General features: G+C 39.3%; 1 protein-coding gene across 2 annotated transcripts in view; it reads left to right on the top strand.

The window, feature by feature from the left end:
- The window catches only part of RAB28 (RAB28, member RAS oncogene family), a 55,894-nt gene extending 41,109 nt beyond the window's left edge, over positions 1 to 14,785 (top strand). The window contains exons 5-8 of one of the 2 annotated variants that reach the window (XM_083630839.1): positions 4,139 to 4,242; positions 9,530 to 9,607; positions 12,680 to 12,780; positions 14,287 to 14,785. In XM_083630839.1, coding sequence (XP_083486965.1) covers positions 4,139 to 4,242; positions 9,530 to 9,607; positions 12,680 to 12,775 — 278 coding nt within the window. In that variant the 3' untranslated portion in view covers positions 12,776 to 12,780; positions 14,287 to 14,785. The remainder of the gene's footprint in view (positions 1 to 4,138; positions 4,243 to 9,529; positions 9,608 to 12,679; positions 12,781 to 14,286) is intronic. The other variant, XM_083630840.1, reaches the window with a different exon arrangement.
- The last annotated feature ends 2,981 nt before the right edge of the window (positions 14,786 to 17,766 follow it).

Below are 17,766 nucleotides of genomic sequence, written 5' to 3'. Positions count from 1 at the left end.
ATTGATCCTGTTGGAGTTAATTTTTCCTCAGACATCGGTCACCTCTGAAGCATATCGTTTCTGTTTACCTATATTTCTTTGATAAGCAAAATAAAAATAAAAGTTTGCCATGCTTTTCTTGTCAAATAACAGTTGTTTCCTCATAAAAATCATACTTGTGTGTGCTTTAATTTTGCTAGTTTCTAAATTGGTTTTCCTTAGGCCACACCAGCACAAGCTGTGACCTATATCAAGATGAATGCAACTGTTTGGATGCATATTATGGTCTGCCAAGTGCTTGGCCCTTCCTTCCCATTTTTGTAGTTTAGGCAGGCAGCATAAACAGGATGATTGTGCAGGGGGGGGGTCATGCATGGCTTGTTGGTTATGTTCGGCTTCGTGGGTTACATTTGGCAAACTGGTTGCACTAAAGTTTCCTTTAATGCCATAGTAGACCAACAAGTTAAAAGAAACATTGTTATATGCTTTTATTATGGCCTGAGTGTATTTTTAGAACACTAATATGTGTATAATATGTATATAATTAAGCACATATAAATTAATAAATCACAAGAAGGTTTTACTTGTCAGATTGGTGTGGCCTAATCACAATAGCTCATTATTTAAGCATTATGTAACTTTATAACTTGTATGAACAGCTGCAAATGCTTTGCAGATAGATTGTTTTTAGTTTTTCACAATGTTTTAGAAATTAATATACTTTGTGCTATATAGATTATCCAAGTATGCAAACAATACTCATGACTGCATTTAAATATGAAACTTTTCACCAATTTAAGTGATAATGCAAGAGGTATTACCCGATTAGAGAAAGTTGATGTAATATCTGCCAGCTCAGTCTGTTGGGCATGAGACTCTTCATCTCAGGGTCATGGGTGAAAGATGGGCAAAAGAATCCTGCATTGCAGGGGTCTGGACTAGATGGCCCTCATGGCCCCTTCCAACTCCACCATTCTCTGATTCTATGCATATGTGAAGGAAAGAATACGCTACATTTGTTTTTTTATGGTGCCTGTGTTGCAACAGGTACTGTCTTAAAGGTACCAGTATTTCTTCCTAGTTGAACAAAAATAGAGAATGCATCTTCTGAGATGGTCCTTGCTATCTGTAACTTGAAAGAGAAAGTGTATGTGCATGTGTGTAATCTGCCTGATAATCTGGACATCTTCATAGTTAATTAAAATAAACTCTTGATCTAATCAAGTAAACAGTACCTGGCTGCAGCAGAGGGCGACATGGGAAATTGAGCCCATTGATTCTGCAGAGAACCAGCTGCTATTTGGCTCGTCTTCTCTATAAATGAACTGCTCCAATTCATTATAAAAGCAACCATGTACAGTGGTACCTCTGGATGCGAACGGGATCTGTTCTGGAGCCCTGTTCCCATCCTGAAGCAAACGCAACCTGCGTCTGCAGGTCATGATTTGCCGCTTCCGCGCATACGTTTGACGTCATTTTGAGCGTCTGCGCATGCATGAGCGGCGAAAACCGGAAGTAGCACGTTCCATTACTTCTGGGTCACCACAGAGGGTAACCTGAAAATGCTCAACCTGAAGCTACTTCAATTTGAGGTATGACTGTAGAGAATGTCCGCTTCAGGCTCTGCTAAGGGTCTCCTCATGAGCCAGAGGAGCAGCACAGTTTTGCTGAGGCTGCCTAAGTCTCTCCTCCCACTTGCAGGTTCCCCTGAGAGGTGCCAGAACTCTGTTCCAGAGCATTCTGGCTGAAAAAACACACCCTGCTCCTACCTTGTGCCTTGCAGTTCTATGAAGAGTGGGCCAGAAAAAGAGCAATTCAAGAAGCTCCCGCTGTCCCTCATCCTCTCATGTTCCCAGCTATAAGAATATTGGTGAATTAAAAATCCTTCCAAAACGTACCTTTATGATATCAGCCTCTGAAATGGTTAGGGGAATGTTTCTGGCCACCATTTTGAAGCAGAAGTGCCACCTGAAAATCATACCCCATGGTAAAATGATTTCATTTTCCCATGTTATGGGACCAATAAAACATGAATCAGACAAGAATAGCTCTGGTATAATTTTTGCACATTGCTTCTATGCCAACCCCTGTTATTTAAAGTCAAAACTGGCTAAACCCCCGAAGTAACCAAGGTATGCCATATAAATGAACTGTAGGAATCCTGTTAGGCCAGAACCTCTCTCCGACTAACTTTCCAGAGTGTGCAAATTAAAGACCTCCAGTATCATTTTTAAATAAAGCATTTTATGTTGCATTTTTTCCAGTTGATAATCAAATGACCCTATTATTCAGACTTACTAGATTTACAAATTTACAAGTTTTCACAAGTCAGCTGGGTCCCTTCCTCAGGAAATCACTTGAAGGTTTCCCCCCCTGTGTTGACATAAAGAACTTAGTTGTCCTTAAATCCTTGTGAATGTACTTGCCTTATAATTTGACAGCATTGAATCAACACCCTTATGGGGACTTTGGTGCAATAAAAAGAGAAGCTGTGCAATATAGCTTCCAGTTACATTAGGATTAGATTCGAAGAGACTGGAATATGTACAATAAAATCCATGCAGGATTTGAGTTCAATTTTATGTGAATTGGGGTGGCATTTGAAAATTTTTCTATACCCACAGTGGGCCTATAATTGTACAAAATTTAAAAAATGGAAATGCATGAAATCTCATAAAATCAAAATATGTGGTCTTGTATTTGTAATGGTGATATCTGAAAGTTTTAATGAATTGTCAGATTCAAGTAAGTTGGTTTCAGAGGTAATAAGTTGGTTTCAGAGGTAATACGCTTTTTCTTCAAGGATAATTTTACATCTTTGGAAGAGACAGACTTCCTAGTATCAATTGAAATAGGCACTGTTTTTAGGATGCCAGCCCTCTCTCTCTCTCTCTCCCCCCCCCCTCTCTCTCTCGAGTACTTATTAAAACCACAAGTATTGCATTGTTTTCAATTCTCCCCAAACCGGGTGTTTTGGTTTTTTTGGTGGGGAGAGCTCCCCCCCCCCCGCCGGTCGTTTCAAAATTCCTGGAAATTTTATCTTTCTACTCCTTTCATATATTTGTACCATACACAACTTGTCTAATTACATGGATAATTGAGACAACATTCTATATAATATTTTTAATATTAGTGTGATGCAGCACAATCCTATAAATGTTTATTCAGAAAAAAGTTCCACTTTGTCTAATGGGAATTATTCTTATTTACTCTCAAATACTTAATTTGTAGGATTGCAGACTAAAACTTTTAACTGGCCAAAGGAAGCAATTCATCCTAGGATACATCTCATTTTGACAAAAGGTTAAAAACATTTATTTATTTTTGTATTTTTGTCAAGAGGTATGCCAGATGTCATTTTTCTTCAGAAAAAGAATCAAGCAGACAGTCCATCAGAATGATGTATACTATACGAAGGCTAATGGAACTGCTTGTGTCACCTTTGGAACCTGTTCATCCTGATTGTTATGCATTAATAGTATAGCCTCCAGCTTTTTCACACCTAGGATTCAACTTACATAAAGGTGCAACACACCATATATGCATGCCTGTTTGCTTCTCTGTCTGGGACTCAAAAGGTGAAACAGGACAGTGTTCTTGTGCCTTTAATGGTGGTATGATGAGCGAATGTTGGCACGGTCAGCTTGTAAGGTGAAAAAAGCAAGGCTCGCTGAAACTTCTGTTTCTGTACCATTATTAAAGGTTTGAGTCACTTTCAGATTGCACAGGGTTCTTGAATGTGGGGAGGCTTCTAAGCATTTTGAGTTGAATATGCTTTGAGTCTCACCTTCAGATCTTCCCACTCAATAGGAAGGTAAGGGATGGAGTCAGCCTCAAAAGTGAATGTTGGGGACAAGGCTGGCTCGTGCAGCCCAGCTCCCACTTTGGGTTCTGAATTTCATAATGCTTACAAGGATACTGCTTTCTTCTGCACCTGACTTTGTGAGTCTGTTTTCCTCTTGCATTTTCCCCTACTTTCCCCTCTCCCCTTTCTTTTTTTCCAAAGAGAAGAGAACAGGGTGGTGATGTCTCTGATGTGACTTACCTTAGGTCCGAGTGTGTTTCACTATTAAAGGCACCATGGTAAAAGTTAAGAGTTTTAGAATGTATTCAAATATGTGCTATTACATTAATACCACACTTTCCTTTCCTTATATAGTTGATCTGGAGCATCTGCGGACAGTAAAAGTTGATAAGCATCTTCGATTTTGCCAGGAAAATCATTCTAGCAGTCATTTTGTGTCAGCCAAGACAGGTGATTCCGTAAGTAATATGATGATTATTGTTAAGTACTTATTACAGGTACGTTATTCAAAGGTGTTTTTTCCATTCTCCATAACTTTTGTGAACTGAGTTATTTAAGAATGCTTTTTAAAGGAGAAACATTAAAAATATAATTCAGGTTTTTATTTTGAAACTCTTCCTTTGTTCCGTATTTTGTATTTTTTGGTTTGATCAGATTTCTTCTACTAAGGATACATTAATTTCCAAAAACATGCACAGCATATTAAAGTTTGCATGTTTCTGTGGTTGTTAATAATGAATATACATTTTACATTGCTGATTACATTTTAAGTAAGCATTTCTTCTTCTGCAGTTTCAGAATCATATAGCCATTCATGTAATTTCTAAAATTTAATACATTATCTTTTCTGAAATACATTTGTTTGGTCTCCACCAATATTCTAATATTATCCCCCCCCCAAACCCCCCCCTCCTAGCTACATCCCAAATTCTCTAACCAAGTTTTAATCTAAGGAACTACTGAATATTTTCCAGCAATACAAGGCTTTAGTGAACAGATTATGCATTAGATAAGAGTTGTCCAAATACAGCCAAAAATCAGTAATTCTAGGACATCAATCTGCATCCTGTCATGAAATAAAACACCCTCAGAATATCAGTCCAACAAGGTCTTACTCATGGAAACCTCCAGCACTTTGGAACATGTTTGGAGTAAATGTAGTCTTCAAGGGCAGCCTCTTTCATACCCAACCAGGCTATTAACTAACTGTAGTCTGTGGGCTGTTATTTCTTGTTTTTCAGCAATCAAATCCAAAGGTTGAACAATCCATTTTTTAAAAAAACAAACAATAACCACCAAATTCTGTGGTGTAACTTTTTAAATTGTTGCTTTTATCTTTCTGTTTGCCGTTGTATTTTTATCTGCTGGCTTGCATTATTTTGTTGTTAATTATGTGTGTCATTGAAGGGAAGGGTATCAATTATTTTTTATTTCCATTAGTCTTTTCCATCTGAACCTGATTTGTAGTCCTAGATTAAGCCTCATTTTCTTGTTTCCTGTTTGTTTTTGAGATATTATTTTATTTATTTTATGCATTTACATAGCCATCCTTTAACAATAGTAACCCAGAAAGTCACCCTGCACTAGAAACCAATAACCTCCAAATGTTAGAAACCCCCAAGCACATTAGAAACCATATGATGGTCAGAAAACTATCCAGCCAGGCTCTTCCCACCCGAAAAAACAAAGCAGTTTACATCTCTCTTTCCAGGCTCCTTCCCTTCTAGTAAGCCACCACTTCCCTATTCACCCTGAGAGTCTTCACAGTTTGCTTTTGAAGCTAAATTTAGATGTAACGAAGCAGGACTTCGTTTGAAGCTAAATTTAGATGTAACAAAACAGGACAACAAATGGCGCATAGGAGCGGGTTGGACTAGGGCCATGAATGGAAAGGGTCTGTGGGCTAGCTGCAGCCTCTGAGCTGGCAGTGCCCCACCTCTGTCTTAGCTGGTGAAGCTCTGACCATTGTGTGAACTATCAAATGCAAATGTACTTGGTGTTCTTTTGTTCATCTTTATAACAATCTGTTTTTAAGAAACCTAAAAGGTATGGCTCCCTTAAACTCAAATAACTAAGACATTTTCTCTTCTTTGAGCTAAGAAATTAGGATTTAGCCTTTCCAACATTCAGATCTCCTGCCCTTTTACGAATTTTGTTCCATCCAAAAAATATAGCATTATTTCATCTTCCACTTGGGGATTCAGTCATTTAAATATGAAGCTTGGGTTTATTCCAACATTGTGCAAAGAGCCGAAATCATGAATTATGGCTGGACCTAGTGGCAAAGCCGTTATTTCTGCCGGCCAGTGCCTTTGAATGTTCTGCAAAAGCAAGAACAACCTGTCTAATATGGCAGATGACACTGCTCCCCATAAGCCAGTGTCTCTGCGTGTGTATTTCTGGAAATTAAACACTGCTGCGCTTCCCTGGGAAAACCACTGTACATAAAACTCCACTCCTATGTCCACCCCCCAGCTCCCGTCTATCAGTTGCACACAGTTAAATCTTCCCGTTTCTTCAACTCTCTATGTCCCTTGCCTTAGGCAAGTTCTCTGTTTTTGACACTCATCCTAACAGAAATCTTCATTTGTTCCAGACCATAGTCCAGCAAGCATCTGTTTTTTAACGCCAGAGCTAACTAGGCAAGTACATATGATCTTTCCCTCCATGACAGAACCCTACGATAGATTTTTCTTCCTTCCCTGCCGAAGCACCATCCTTCACAAACCAGTTTTTTAAGTAAGTCTCCAGAAGATAAAAGAAGGCAGATGATGATTTGTGGCTCCAGGCACAAATGCATTCTGCTACAGTAGGCACTTGCCAAGAGGAGTTCAATGGCAAATGAATGGTAAAGGCCCCTGCAGAGATGGAAACACAGGTGAAAGCAGATGAAATGATTCATAGAAGCAGTAAAAGCAACAGAAAAACTCAACCAGGCTTGCTTCTTGGCAGATCCGAAATAAAGAGGACGTTTTAAAATGCCGCTGAGAAAGAAACAGGGGCCACGATTAAACACCCCTCAATTTTATACTTATTTTTCCATTTCAGATCTACCAGTTACTTCAGGCTTTTTCTTCAGTTCATGTCACGCTTTAGCTTTAGCATTTGATTTTTTATTTTTCCATAATCTGTCACCACATCTTTTCCGATTTGCTTCCCTTTCAGCTATTAATGTTACGAATTTTTCTAAAGTGTAATGTTTCTCTTCATTTAATTTCAAAATTTCCATCATTTTATTCTGCTTTCCAAACTGTTATCTTGTGCATCTAGTTTACTTTTTTCTTTCCTGCCATTTCTTCAAATGCCCCCTGCCCAACGTTTAACCCTCAGAGCATTCTAATATTTTTCTTTAACTGCAGTCCTCTGCATATTTACTTAGGATGATGTCCCATTGATTTTAATTTAGCCAAGCGTAGGATTGCATTGTAAGTTTCCTAAATCTTCAAAAGCTTTAAATTCTAAATGTTTCTGTATGAACTGTACAAAATAGTTTACGAAGGTAAGAAGAGCTTGCTGGATTGGGCCAATGGACCATCTAGTCCAGCATCCTGTTCTCACAGTGGCCCACCAGATGCCTGTGAGAAGCCTGCAAGCAGGACCTGAGCCCAGAGCCCTCTCCTCCTGGGCTTTCCAGCAACTAATATTCAGAGGCATTGATGCCTCTGACCGTCAGGCAGGGCATATCCATCCTGGCTGGTAGTGATTGATCTCCTCCACAAACTGGTCTAATTACTCTTTCAAAGGCATCTAGGTTGGTGGCCATCTCTGCCTCCTGGGGTTCCATAGTTTAACTATGCACTGTGTGAATAAGTACTGTCTTTTATCTGTACTGAATCTTCAGTTTCATTGGATGTCCCTGGGTTCTCATGAGGGAGAACTTTTCTCTATCCATGTTCTCCATGCCACGCACAATTTTATAAACATCTATAATGTCACCTCTTACTTGACTTTTCTCTAAACTAAAATGTCCCAAATGCTGCACCCTTTCTTCATCTCCTTAATCATTTTGGTTGCCCTTTTCTACACCTTTCCCAGCTCGGCACTATCCTTTTTGAGGCGAGGTGACCCCAACTGTACACAGTATTCCAAATGCTGTCATACCACATATTTGTATAATGGCATTATATCAACAGTCTTATTTATTAGGTTGATTAGTGTCTAATTTGGGTTTGGGGAACCTTTGGCTCTCCAGATGTTACTGAACTACAACTTCCATCATCCTCTGCCAATGGCCATGCAACGGGGGGGGGGGGGCGGGGCGGGGCGGGGGAGAGTTCCCAACACCTGAACTAAATAATTCATAGTTATTCAGTTTTTATTTTTTCCAGTTCCGCTAATACAGTTAATTAATTCCATTAATTTAGCTGCTGCTCTCCAATACAGTGGACCCTCGGGTTACGTTACCTTCGGGTAATGTAACTTTCGGGTTGCAAACATGGCAAACCCAGAAGTGTCTCCTTCCAGGTTTCACCGCATGCGCATGTGCAGAAGTGCTCTGTTGCGCCGTGCGTGTGCGCAGGAGCGGCGCCTCTTTTTACAAAATTTTCAGGGTTGCGCACGGACCCCCGGAACGAATTAAATTCATATCCAGAGGGTCCACTGTAACAGCAAATTTCCAAATAGAAAGCTACCAGTAATTCATTAGTTCATACATAGAAACAATTTATCATCTGTTTTCTTTGGGTTCATTTAAAAAAATAGATAAATAATTGAAATCTAAAGAATATTTGTAATTGAAGCAAATTATGATTTATTCTACAGGGTTAAACGCAAATAAGTGTGTGCGCGCACACACACACACACATTATCACATCAACAAAAGATTAAAGCCTAAATAAAAAGAAGGAAAAAGTGGTCTGCAACTCATACACAAAAATAAGTGAACTATTTTCTTACCTTCACAGCATGTAAAATTCAAAACAAGGAGATAAAAAAAAACAGTCCCAGTCAATGGAGCCACTTTGCAGAGATCAACATATTTTTTTCAAAATTCTTAACAATGAGTGGTATCCAAGGTGCCTATAATGGTATCCAGTTCAAAGCCCCAAACTCTTGCAAAGGGCCCTTTTGTGCCTTCTCCTTCTCAACTTCTGGCATGCTTCCCCACTTCTCTGCAGAGAGGCTGCCTGGTAGACTTCATAGTCCCATTCTTTATGGGGAACAACAACACCAAAGACATATGTTCTTTGTATGAATTTTTTGGTGAAGCCCCCTGGTCACAAATTATTTTCTTTCAACATTAATTCAAATAGCATAGCAGACGGTTTCAACTGCTAGCAGGATTTAAATTATAGTAAAGTGGTCCATCATCAGTGCTTTAGGGAGTGATCTGCTGGTGTTCTAAACCTGATAGGCATGGTGCTGTCGTGCTGAAACCTGACTCTGTTGGATGTTTGGTAAAAACTTTTTTTTTTAAAAAAAGTATTGTTAATGCATTTGTCAAATTAGTCCAGGCATCGTTTTAGACTAGACATTCTGTGGAAGAGCTTATTTTTGACCAGCTGAAGGAACTGTCAGTGGAGAAAAATCAGCGTAGTGTTTGTTGTAAAACAAATGAAACTAGTTTGTATGAAAATATTGCTGCAGTTGCTGGCATGAAATTTACAAAAGGAAAGCTCTTGAGATATCTTGCACAGGTTGTATTTTTTATATTTCATTGTTTATAGTTCAGGATTTTTTTTGCCATATTTGTAGTAACTCTAGGAAGTCTGTTTCTAATCACTTACGCCTTTCCTTTTTAAATAGGTCTTCCTGTGTTTTCAAAAAATTGCTGCTGACCTCCTTGACGTCAAATTAAACAAAGCGGAAATAGAGCTATCACAGGTGATGTTTCTGAGCATATTGCTTTGACTAGCCGATGTGCATTAATGATATATCTTACTCTGAAGTATGGCAGTTTTGTTTCTTTGCTTTTCTGGACAAACTCTTAACACTCTTCCGCTCATAAATTGTTTTCTAAAACCTTCATCTGAACATGGTGTCAAAGCTTTAGAGTTCAACACCATTGTTTTCTTGCATATCCAGAGATACCCATAACTCTCCAATTTTTTCTCATTACCCAGAGAGCTACTTAAGGCTCATTATGGAGTTCTCACAGAATTTTTTTCTTAAGCTGCAGTTGAAGTTTTTGTAACGCTACCTCACATACTGGGGAGCAGGATGAAGTTGTAAGCAGAGTGTTAAGCCCAAACGTTTGCATTTCCTTAGTAGCATAGTATCCTGGCCCTGTTTAAAAATTGTAAACCAGTAAGTTGATGATGTGACATTAAGATTTGTGCAGCATAAGAGATGTCCTTGCTCCCCCATGGCATCCCTTGACATTTGGATAGATTTAGGACTCAGTTCTGCACTTTATTTATTTAGTAATTCTCTAAATCATTTCTAGATCATCGTTCATCCAGTTTTTATTTCAGAGCAGTATATGACATAAAACAATGATGAAACTGTGGAGGTGTTATGTTTTTTGTTTTTGCTAGTGAATATATATTGTTGTTAACATGCAGTTAAATAAAATAATAAATCTCCCAGACTAACAACATTTGGTATACAATGAAATAGACTTGTCTATCAAATCTGCCAATCCGAGAATCTGATAAGTTACAGAACCTGGACCTTTGGAAGACATATTAGTTCAGATCTGGAGATGGGTATACACAGTGTACCGAAAGGGTAATGTTATTTCTTTGTTAATTGAGCTGAAATTCTTTTAAAAGTCCAAATTGTTTTAATCTAATGCCATGTAGTGGCTTAAACATAGGTCACTAGCCTAGATATTGTAAACAGCATAGGATTTAACCCAGCTTTTTGAGCAACAATTGATTGCTCAGTGAGTCTTAGAATTCTCTCTCAACTGCAGCAGGAAGCCTGCTGCATAGAAATTAAGTCCTTTGAGGTCAGATAACACTGTTTAAGTGCAGATAACATTGCTCTTTTGTTAACATCTTCATGAAATTGAATTCTTCTCATAATACTGTGAGTCCTGGAGTCCAGTGAATCATAACTCTTGTCTACCTGATTAGATAATATGATGATGATCAGTTAGAAGTCAGGCAGAGCACATAATTAGATCATAAATTCAGAACCTTTGTCACCTGTATCTGTTACCATTTCTTATTTAGAGAGAAGTTATCTTAAAAAAGAAATATTTATGCAATTAGGTAATCTATACTTTTAAAATATGTAAAAATATGCTTGGGCTGCAGTCCTAAATATAGTTATTCTTAACGGTCTTATTGAAATTTCTGGAACAGCTGTGAAAAAAAGCCAGCTTACAAAAAAATTAAGAAAACAAGTAACTCAGGGAAACTTTGTGACTTCTCTGAGAAAAGAGAAATTATTTTATTTATTTAGACATATTTTTAACCCACTGTTCATCACAAAACAATCCTAGGTCACGGGTACAATAAAACAAATAATTTAAGCCACATAAGCAACAGCCATAAAACATAAAACCAAATCAATGCAACATAAGCCAGCATAACAACCGACTCAGAACCAAAAGAGCTCAAAACTCTTGGTACTGGGACGGGAGGAAGACATTCCATAGGAAAAGCACCATTACAGAGAAGGTCCCGTTGAAGAGAAAATGGTGTGATTCTGAAAAGGTTACTCTAGAAGAAATCTATTTTATGTTTCCTTTTTGAATATTGTTTTGTTATTAAATACAGTAAGCCCACAATTTATGCAGGGGTCACATTCTGGGGATTGTGTATAGTCAAAATTGTGTATAGTCAAAACACATTGAGTTCAATGGTGGGTGGGACTGCCCAAATGCCCACCTGTTTCACTCCCCCCCCCCCCTTTTGCTAGGCTTATAAAGCTGAATGCACTCAAGTTAAATGCATGTAAATTGCAGGCTTACTATACTTACAAGATCTTTTCAAAATTATGTTATACTAAATACTGTTGAAATCTATTATCTGCAGCAAGGAATATACAAAACATTGCAGTATGTAGGTGAAAACTCCATGGCTGCATGAAATCCAATCACCTCTTAGGCAGAGGCTCATTTTCTGACTTTTTTTGTTTTGTTACAATATATATGTATGTATGTATGTATGTATGTATCTCACTTCTGAAATTTAAAACAATTTCCAAGTATCGCTTGGACACAAAACAGTTGTTTGTGACCTATGGGAGGAATTATATTCATTTTTCAGTGCAAGCATTTTTGCATTCTCTAGACCCCCCCCCCCGAGACAATTTGCAGGCGGGGAGGGGGCTTAGGGGAGCAGGGGAAGCTCCACTGCACTAGTGGGGCTCATTGCTCTGGCTTCCACTCACATGCCATTCAGCTGAATCTGGCCCCATGTACAGAAAGGGCTGCAGGTAGAAATGGGGGGGGGGGCGGGGGGGAGAAGCTAATCCTCACATTTCCCCTCCTCTTAATTTTCTGATCCCTCTCCACTCAATAAACTTTTCTTACCTCTGCTGAGATTAAACTTCATTGATTGCTTTGATGGGCTTGGGCTTTGTGAGTCAAGCTTTTCCTTTAGACAGATCTGCATGAAGACTTTGCAATGCATGTTTTGCAGCCCCAATGCACGTTCTTGTACTCATGCATGGACACTCAAAGGTGCAAGTGCTGTGATGATTCCAGGCATTCCTGGTGCTCCATGTTGGAGGATGGGGATCAGCTCAGGACTGTCGTTGGTGAGGTCTTCCCAATAAACGTTTTGCTCTGAAAGGAGTGTGCGGGGAGAGATTCCCAACAGCGCACAAAGCGGGCAAGTGGGCGCACTGATCATGCTGCATGGTGTCTGGAATGCGATGGCTTTTGTTTGTTGCTGCTGTTCATTTGTGTCAGTCTTGTCTTCCTTTCTAATAGTTGATCTGTGTCTCTCTGTTTTTTCACTCGCCTCCTTGTTCTGTCTACTGCTTGACATGTGGCTGCAGCATGTTGTCAGGGCAGAACTAGTGAAGTATCCTGAAGAAGATAATCAACAGCAGAGCACTGCCAGCTGTCAGAGTAAAGTCTGTTCAGTGCAATAGTTCAGGTAGTGTAGTAGAAAGACAGTGTTTTAACAAATGTTACTATTTCATTTGCTTGAAATACTAACCTTGATATTGTGTTTCCTTCTGATTTGTGTATTTGCAATAGCTAATATTTTGGCTCCCAAACGAGAGAATATTAGGTGCACTAAGCCCCAAGGAATTCACCTTCCGATTTCAATTGGATTTGGGTGGGACAAACTTTGGGACCAACAGTTGCAACCTCCTATTGCAACTATAGCAACCTCTTATAACCTCTGTGCTAGATTGGAAACTGCTTTTTGCCCGAGTTTCAGGGACGACTTTACAGGTGACATAGGGGATCACTTTTGGAAGAAGAAGCTCAAAAGGGGAAATGCACGAATGGGACTAAAGCAGTCACAGATACTGTTGTCCACTATCAAGTCTTAGGAAAAAAGAAAAATTATAATAATGGTGGAATTATGTACTGTATTCTCCTTTTTTAAAAAAGGAGAAGAAGAAGGCAGATGTTAACACATGCAGTTAATATTTTTGCCCTGTACAAAACATGTCACCCCCACCCACTTGCTTTCATACTCCTTATTAAAAATATCTGGAATTACTTGCAAGAAGGCAAATGCTATGGAGATAAGGGAGTGTGTGAGACAACTGAGTCACCATTCCCTTCCCAACTGAATCATGCATTTTTGACTAGCTGGGGGTGAGTGTGGCAGAGGATGTGCACCTGAAAGCATATATGCACATAGAGCTAGCTTGGGATGAAAGTTTTGCCATGTGGCACTGATTGGTGATGAAGCTGCCAGCATCACCTGAGCCATGGGAACTCCTTCAGAGTGAGATATCCACACTAAGTGACATCATTCTCTCCTAATTTTACAGGGCTTTTGTTTTCAGTGGGTTTTTTTTGTTTTTGACTATTTTTAATTCTCTTGTGTGTAAATTGTCTTGAGATGGTGTTTTAGAATGTGATTAATGAATCAATAATAGCAGTAATAGTGATAATTATAGGCTTGGTTTATTGCAGCTTCAAAACAGAACTCTGAAGAGTGTGTTTGTGTGTCTGTCTGTCTGTGTGTAAATCACTTTTAAGGGGAATCCCACACAGCTGAAAAAAAATCCTTTTTCGGTGTCTAAATTCAAACTTTACAAAATTTCAGGTCAGGACTAGTAACTATATCGCTGCAGAGTAAGTGACAGAAAAATGTAACAAGCTAGAGCCCTTTCCCCCCTCATTTGGAACAAAGGGACCAGTATTTAGAACTGGAATCAGTACTTGCTTATCATAAGCCTTTAATATTTATAAAAAATACTTAAATATGCACTACGTGTTATACCAAAACATGAATGATTTCTGAGAACAGCAGACCACAGCATACCTTTTCTCTTTCTTGTTCTTTTTAAATGTTCCATATTTCATAGTCCAGTCATTAACATGTGAAATGTTTTACTAGCACTTTGGAACAGTGTTTCCTTCGGATTCGCTTGCTATAACCTCTTCTGTTTTTCTTTTCTCTCTCTCCTCCCCACAGAGTGTAGTGAAGGCGGATATTGTAAACTATAGCCAGGAGCCCGTGACAAGAACAGTTAACTCTCCTAGAAGCTCAATGTGTACAATTCAGTGAACTTTTTTTGTATTGATCTCCTTTGGCAGCCATACTACCTTTGCAAAGACGTTGCCCGGAATGTTGTTTTAACAGGGAACATTTCTGTAGAGCGTTTAGAAGTTTCAAGAACTTACTACCCTTTTGTGTGTTGAAAAGCAGCAGGCAGTGTTTTTGGCTAGTCAAGATTCAAATGTTGGGACCACACACTTTGAAAAATTATGAGATATATATATATATATCTATATATATCTATAATCTTGTGAATTATATTTCAATAAAGGAATACAACTATGTATACAGACGCCCTTTACATATATTGTCACTTTGTGGGACAGGGAAATTAAAAATGTATAAATGATACAGGATAATCAGTGATGCTTGAAATACAGCTGTGGAGTTGAAAATAAATCTCTGCTTATAGACATGATTGTTTCTCATTTTGTCCTTTCGTTTGTTAGAAGCAGAGCGGGAGAGATCCCTCATTTTACCATTGTGAGCAACACATTGCCATGTCATTTAGAATAATCCATATTCATTGTTACATTGCAAGGTGTTTCAGGTCTTCTTCAAACCAGTCGGCCTTGTGCTTTTGTTAGTACAGCAGATGGTCAAAAGGATCTTTCTTCTTCTGAGGACTGAATCAGTTTTTAAGATTTTAGACTAACAATTTTTGTGATTGCACCATAATTGACCCAGAGGACGAGAACATTTCTTTATGAAACCAATCTGGATTCCAGCTTAACATGCCACTCGGATATATAAGTAGTTTCCCCCCCGTACCAATACTTAAACCATTCAAAGTATTTCATATAAACTGCTTCCCAGATATTTACAAATTGGAATTTTCCTTAAATAGGAGATAGTAAAAGTAAAGTTTCCATTCCTATCTTCTGCTTTTAGCTCCCTGTAGAATGCAGCCTTTTCAGCCCATGTGGGTTTCCTACCCCACTTCAACTTCACTCAGTTTGACACTGATTGGATTTTAAAATGGGTGTTTCCAGCTGGTCAGTTGGTTTTGTTTGTCTTGTACATGCATTTTCTAGGGGTGGAAAGTGTCGTGAGAAGTGTTGAAATAAACTGTTGACTCAAAACTATTTGGTTTCATGCCAGAACCCAAAATCCTAAGGAGTTACCAACTCAGGTTTGAATTCTACATCTTGGTTGAAATGGGTGAAGACTTACCACATTTAAAGCTCTGGATTCTTAATTGGCTTTGGCTTTATTTTTGGCATGGAATCCTGGTATTGTCTTAAGAGAGGCTAAAGTTAGCATGCGTACTAGTGAAGAGAAGCGTTATTCATTTTTGTCCTTGTAGAGTTGGGCTTTTAAAAATCATTGGATGCCTGTGTTCTTGGATTTAACAATGGGTGTAAGCTAAGTTGTGTCGAGAGTGGAATACCAGATGAAGTAAAACGTATATAAGTCTTCCTTTGTATTGTCTGGATCAGAGCCCTGACACGGAGTATAAACATGAGCTCTGTCATCTCCGTGGGATTTTGAGAGGTATTTGATCTCCATGTAGGAAAAAATGAAGTGAGATTTCTGGATATATTCTTGTGTTTGTTAAAGATGAGGCAATGTTTTAAGATACTTAATGGAAACATTCAAGGGAAATGTTGATAGCCCCCAAGCCAACCCATTTGCTTTTCTCTCTGTCTTTCTCCCTTTCAGTCTCTCTATTGGCTTGAGAAAAAGAGCAGAGTGTGAACCAACATTAGCAAAATGGGTTACAGTTGTCACTTAGCAGTGATTTCCATCAATAGGTGACAAAGGGGCAGATAAAATTTCTTGCTAGATTCACAAACGTTAATTTCAGCTCCATTTTTGAGCACTATGGCCAGTATTCAACTAACGACTTGCGCAGGGGGGACCCCCCTCTCCTTCCCCCATGTGTGCCCCATACTGTCCCCAAATCTGCTCAAGGAAGGAGAGGGGGGAAATGTTCTGTTGCACAAGGAGAAATCCTTTTGCTGACAGAATGTTCACCATAGTGTTACGTTAATGACAACCCTGTGCCTTTAATGTATGAAAACAGATTTGCCTGCATATCTTGTTTGTAAAATTTATGGGGAAGCCTTTTAATCAACAGCAGAACTCATATTTTTGCACATAGAAGGTACAAAGCTCAATCTCTGGCATCTCCTTTTAAAGGGATTTGGGGTACTGCAGCTGGGACAGTCCTACGCCAGATAGAATAGACAGGATTGGCCTATATAGCTGTGTGGGCTCAGCGCATGGTAACTTTATCTGTGGGGAGGTACAGGAGCTGGCGTAGTGTTTCCACACCGTACATGAGATTTGAAAAAACAAAGACAGCAACCAGATAAAGCCTGTGGTGCTGTGGGTGGGCTGCGCAGGATGTTGCCTGCCAGGGAAGCCAAACAAAGTGGGAAGAAGCTCATCAGCCTCAAATCTTGCAATAACTGGGAAAACCTGGCCACTGGGAGACTTCCTCAATATTACACAACGTCTAGGAAGCTTTCCAGAAATTTCCCAGATACCTAGACCTGACTGACTTGGCGGTCTGCTTTCATCTTGAAGGGAGGTGGAGGTAGACAGATGGTGCTGCCCCTCCCTGGCACACCAATGATGCCCTAACCTGGCAGGTCTTTTATTGTTTCCCCAAAATAGGTTAAGCATCTCCCATGCCAGCTAGTTGAATGAGCTTTTTAGTGGTGGAACTGTATATGCAACACCTGTTTGTGTGCAGCGCTCCTACAACAAGGGATGCATACTGTAGCCCAATAGTTGGCTTGCAGTAGATAGGACCTGCACACAGCCCTTATTCTACCAAGGAGTCGTCTTGGGAAGTAGAATTCCATTCTCACACAGAGATGGAGCAGCCCAGCAGAAACTTTGCCTAGCCGTCTGGGACCAATAAGATAATGGACAAGGTCTGTATGACATCAGGAAATGGTTCCCGTACCAAGTTTCCAAAACCAAGTAATTTAAGTAGGATCCAACTAGGTTCCATGATACTTACTGGTATCTGGTACCAACCCATGCTATTAAGTCAGGTTATAAAAACTTATCTCCCAGTATGATTGGTTAGTTACATCACTGGAGGAAGGGAATGGAGACCCTCCTTTTGTTGGTTTTGCAATCAAAATCACAAATGCATGATTGCCACACAGGCTTATGAGGGGCTGACACTCATATAGAGTTCCTGAATCAACATGAGACCACTTCCTAAATGCTTTGGTGAGAATTTCTAACAAAGGAGATAATCTTATGTGCTTACTTCCTGCCTGAGTGCTCCCTCTTTCTTTCAAGCCCAGCACTGTGAGCAGATGAATATTCATGGGCTCTGCTGAGAGCCCAGACCCTATTTTGGAAACTAATTTTGTGTTTTGTAACTAAGACGCATTTTTCACCTGCATATTACTTGATGCACTTGCTGCCCAC

This window comes from Podarcis filfolensis (assembly GCF_964270895.1).
Source record: "Podarcis filfolensis genome assembly, chromosome: 9".
NCBI classification, from domain to species: domain Eukaryota; kingdom Metazoa; phylum Chordata; class Lepidosauria; order Squamata; family Lacertidae; genus Podarcis; species Podarcis filfolensis.
Note: the sequence above shows the minus strand (reverse complement) of the source record. Positions and strands in the feature narration are given on the sequence as shown.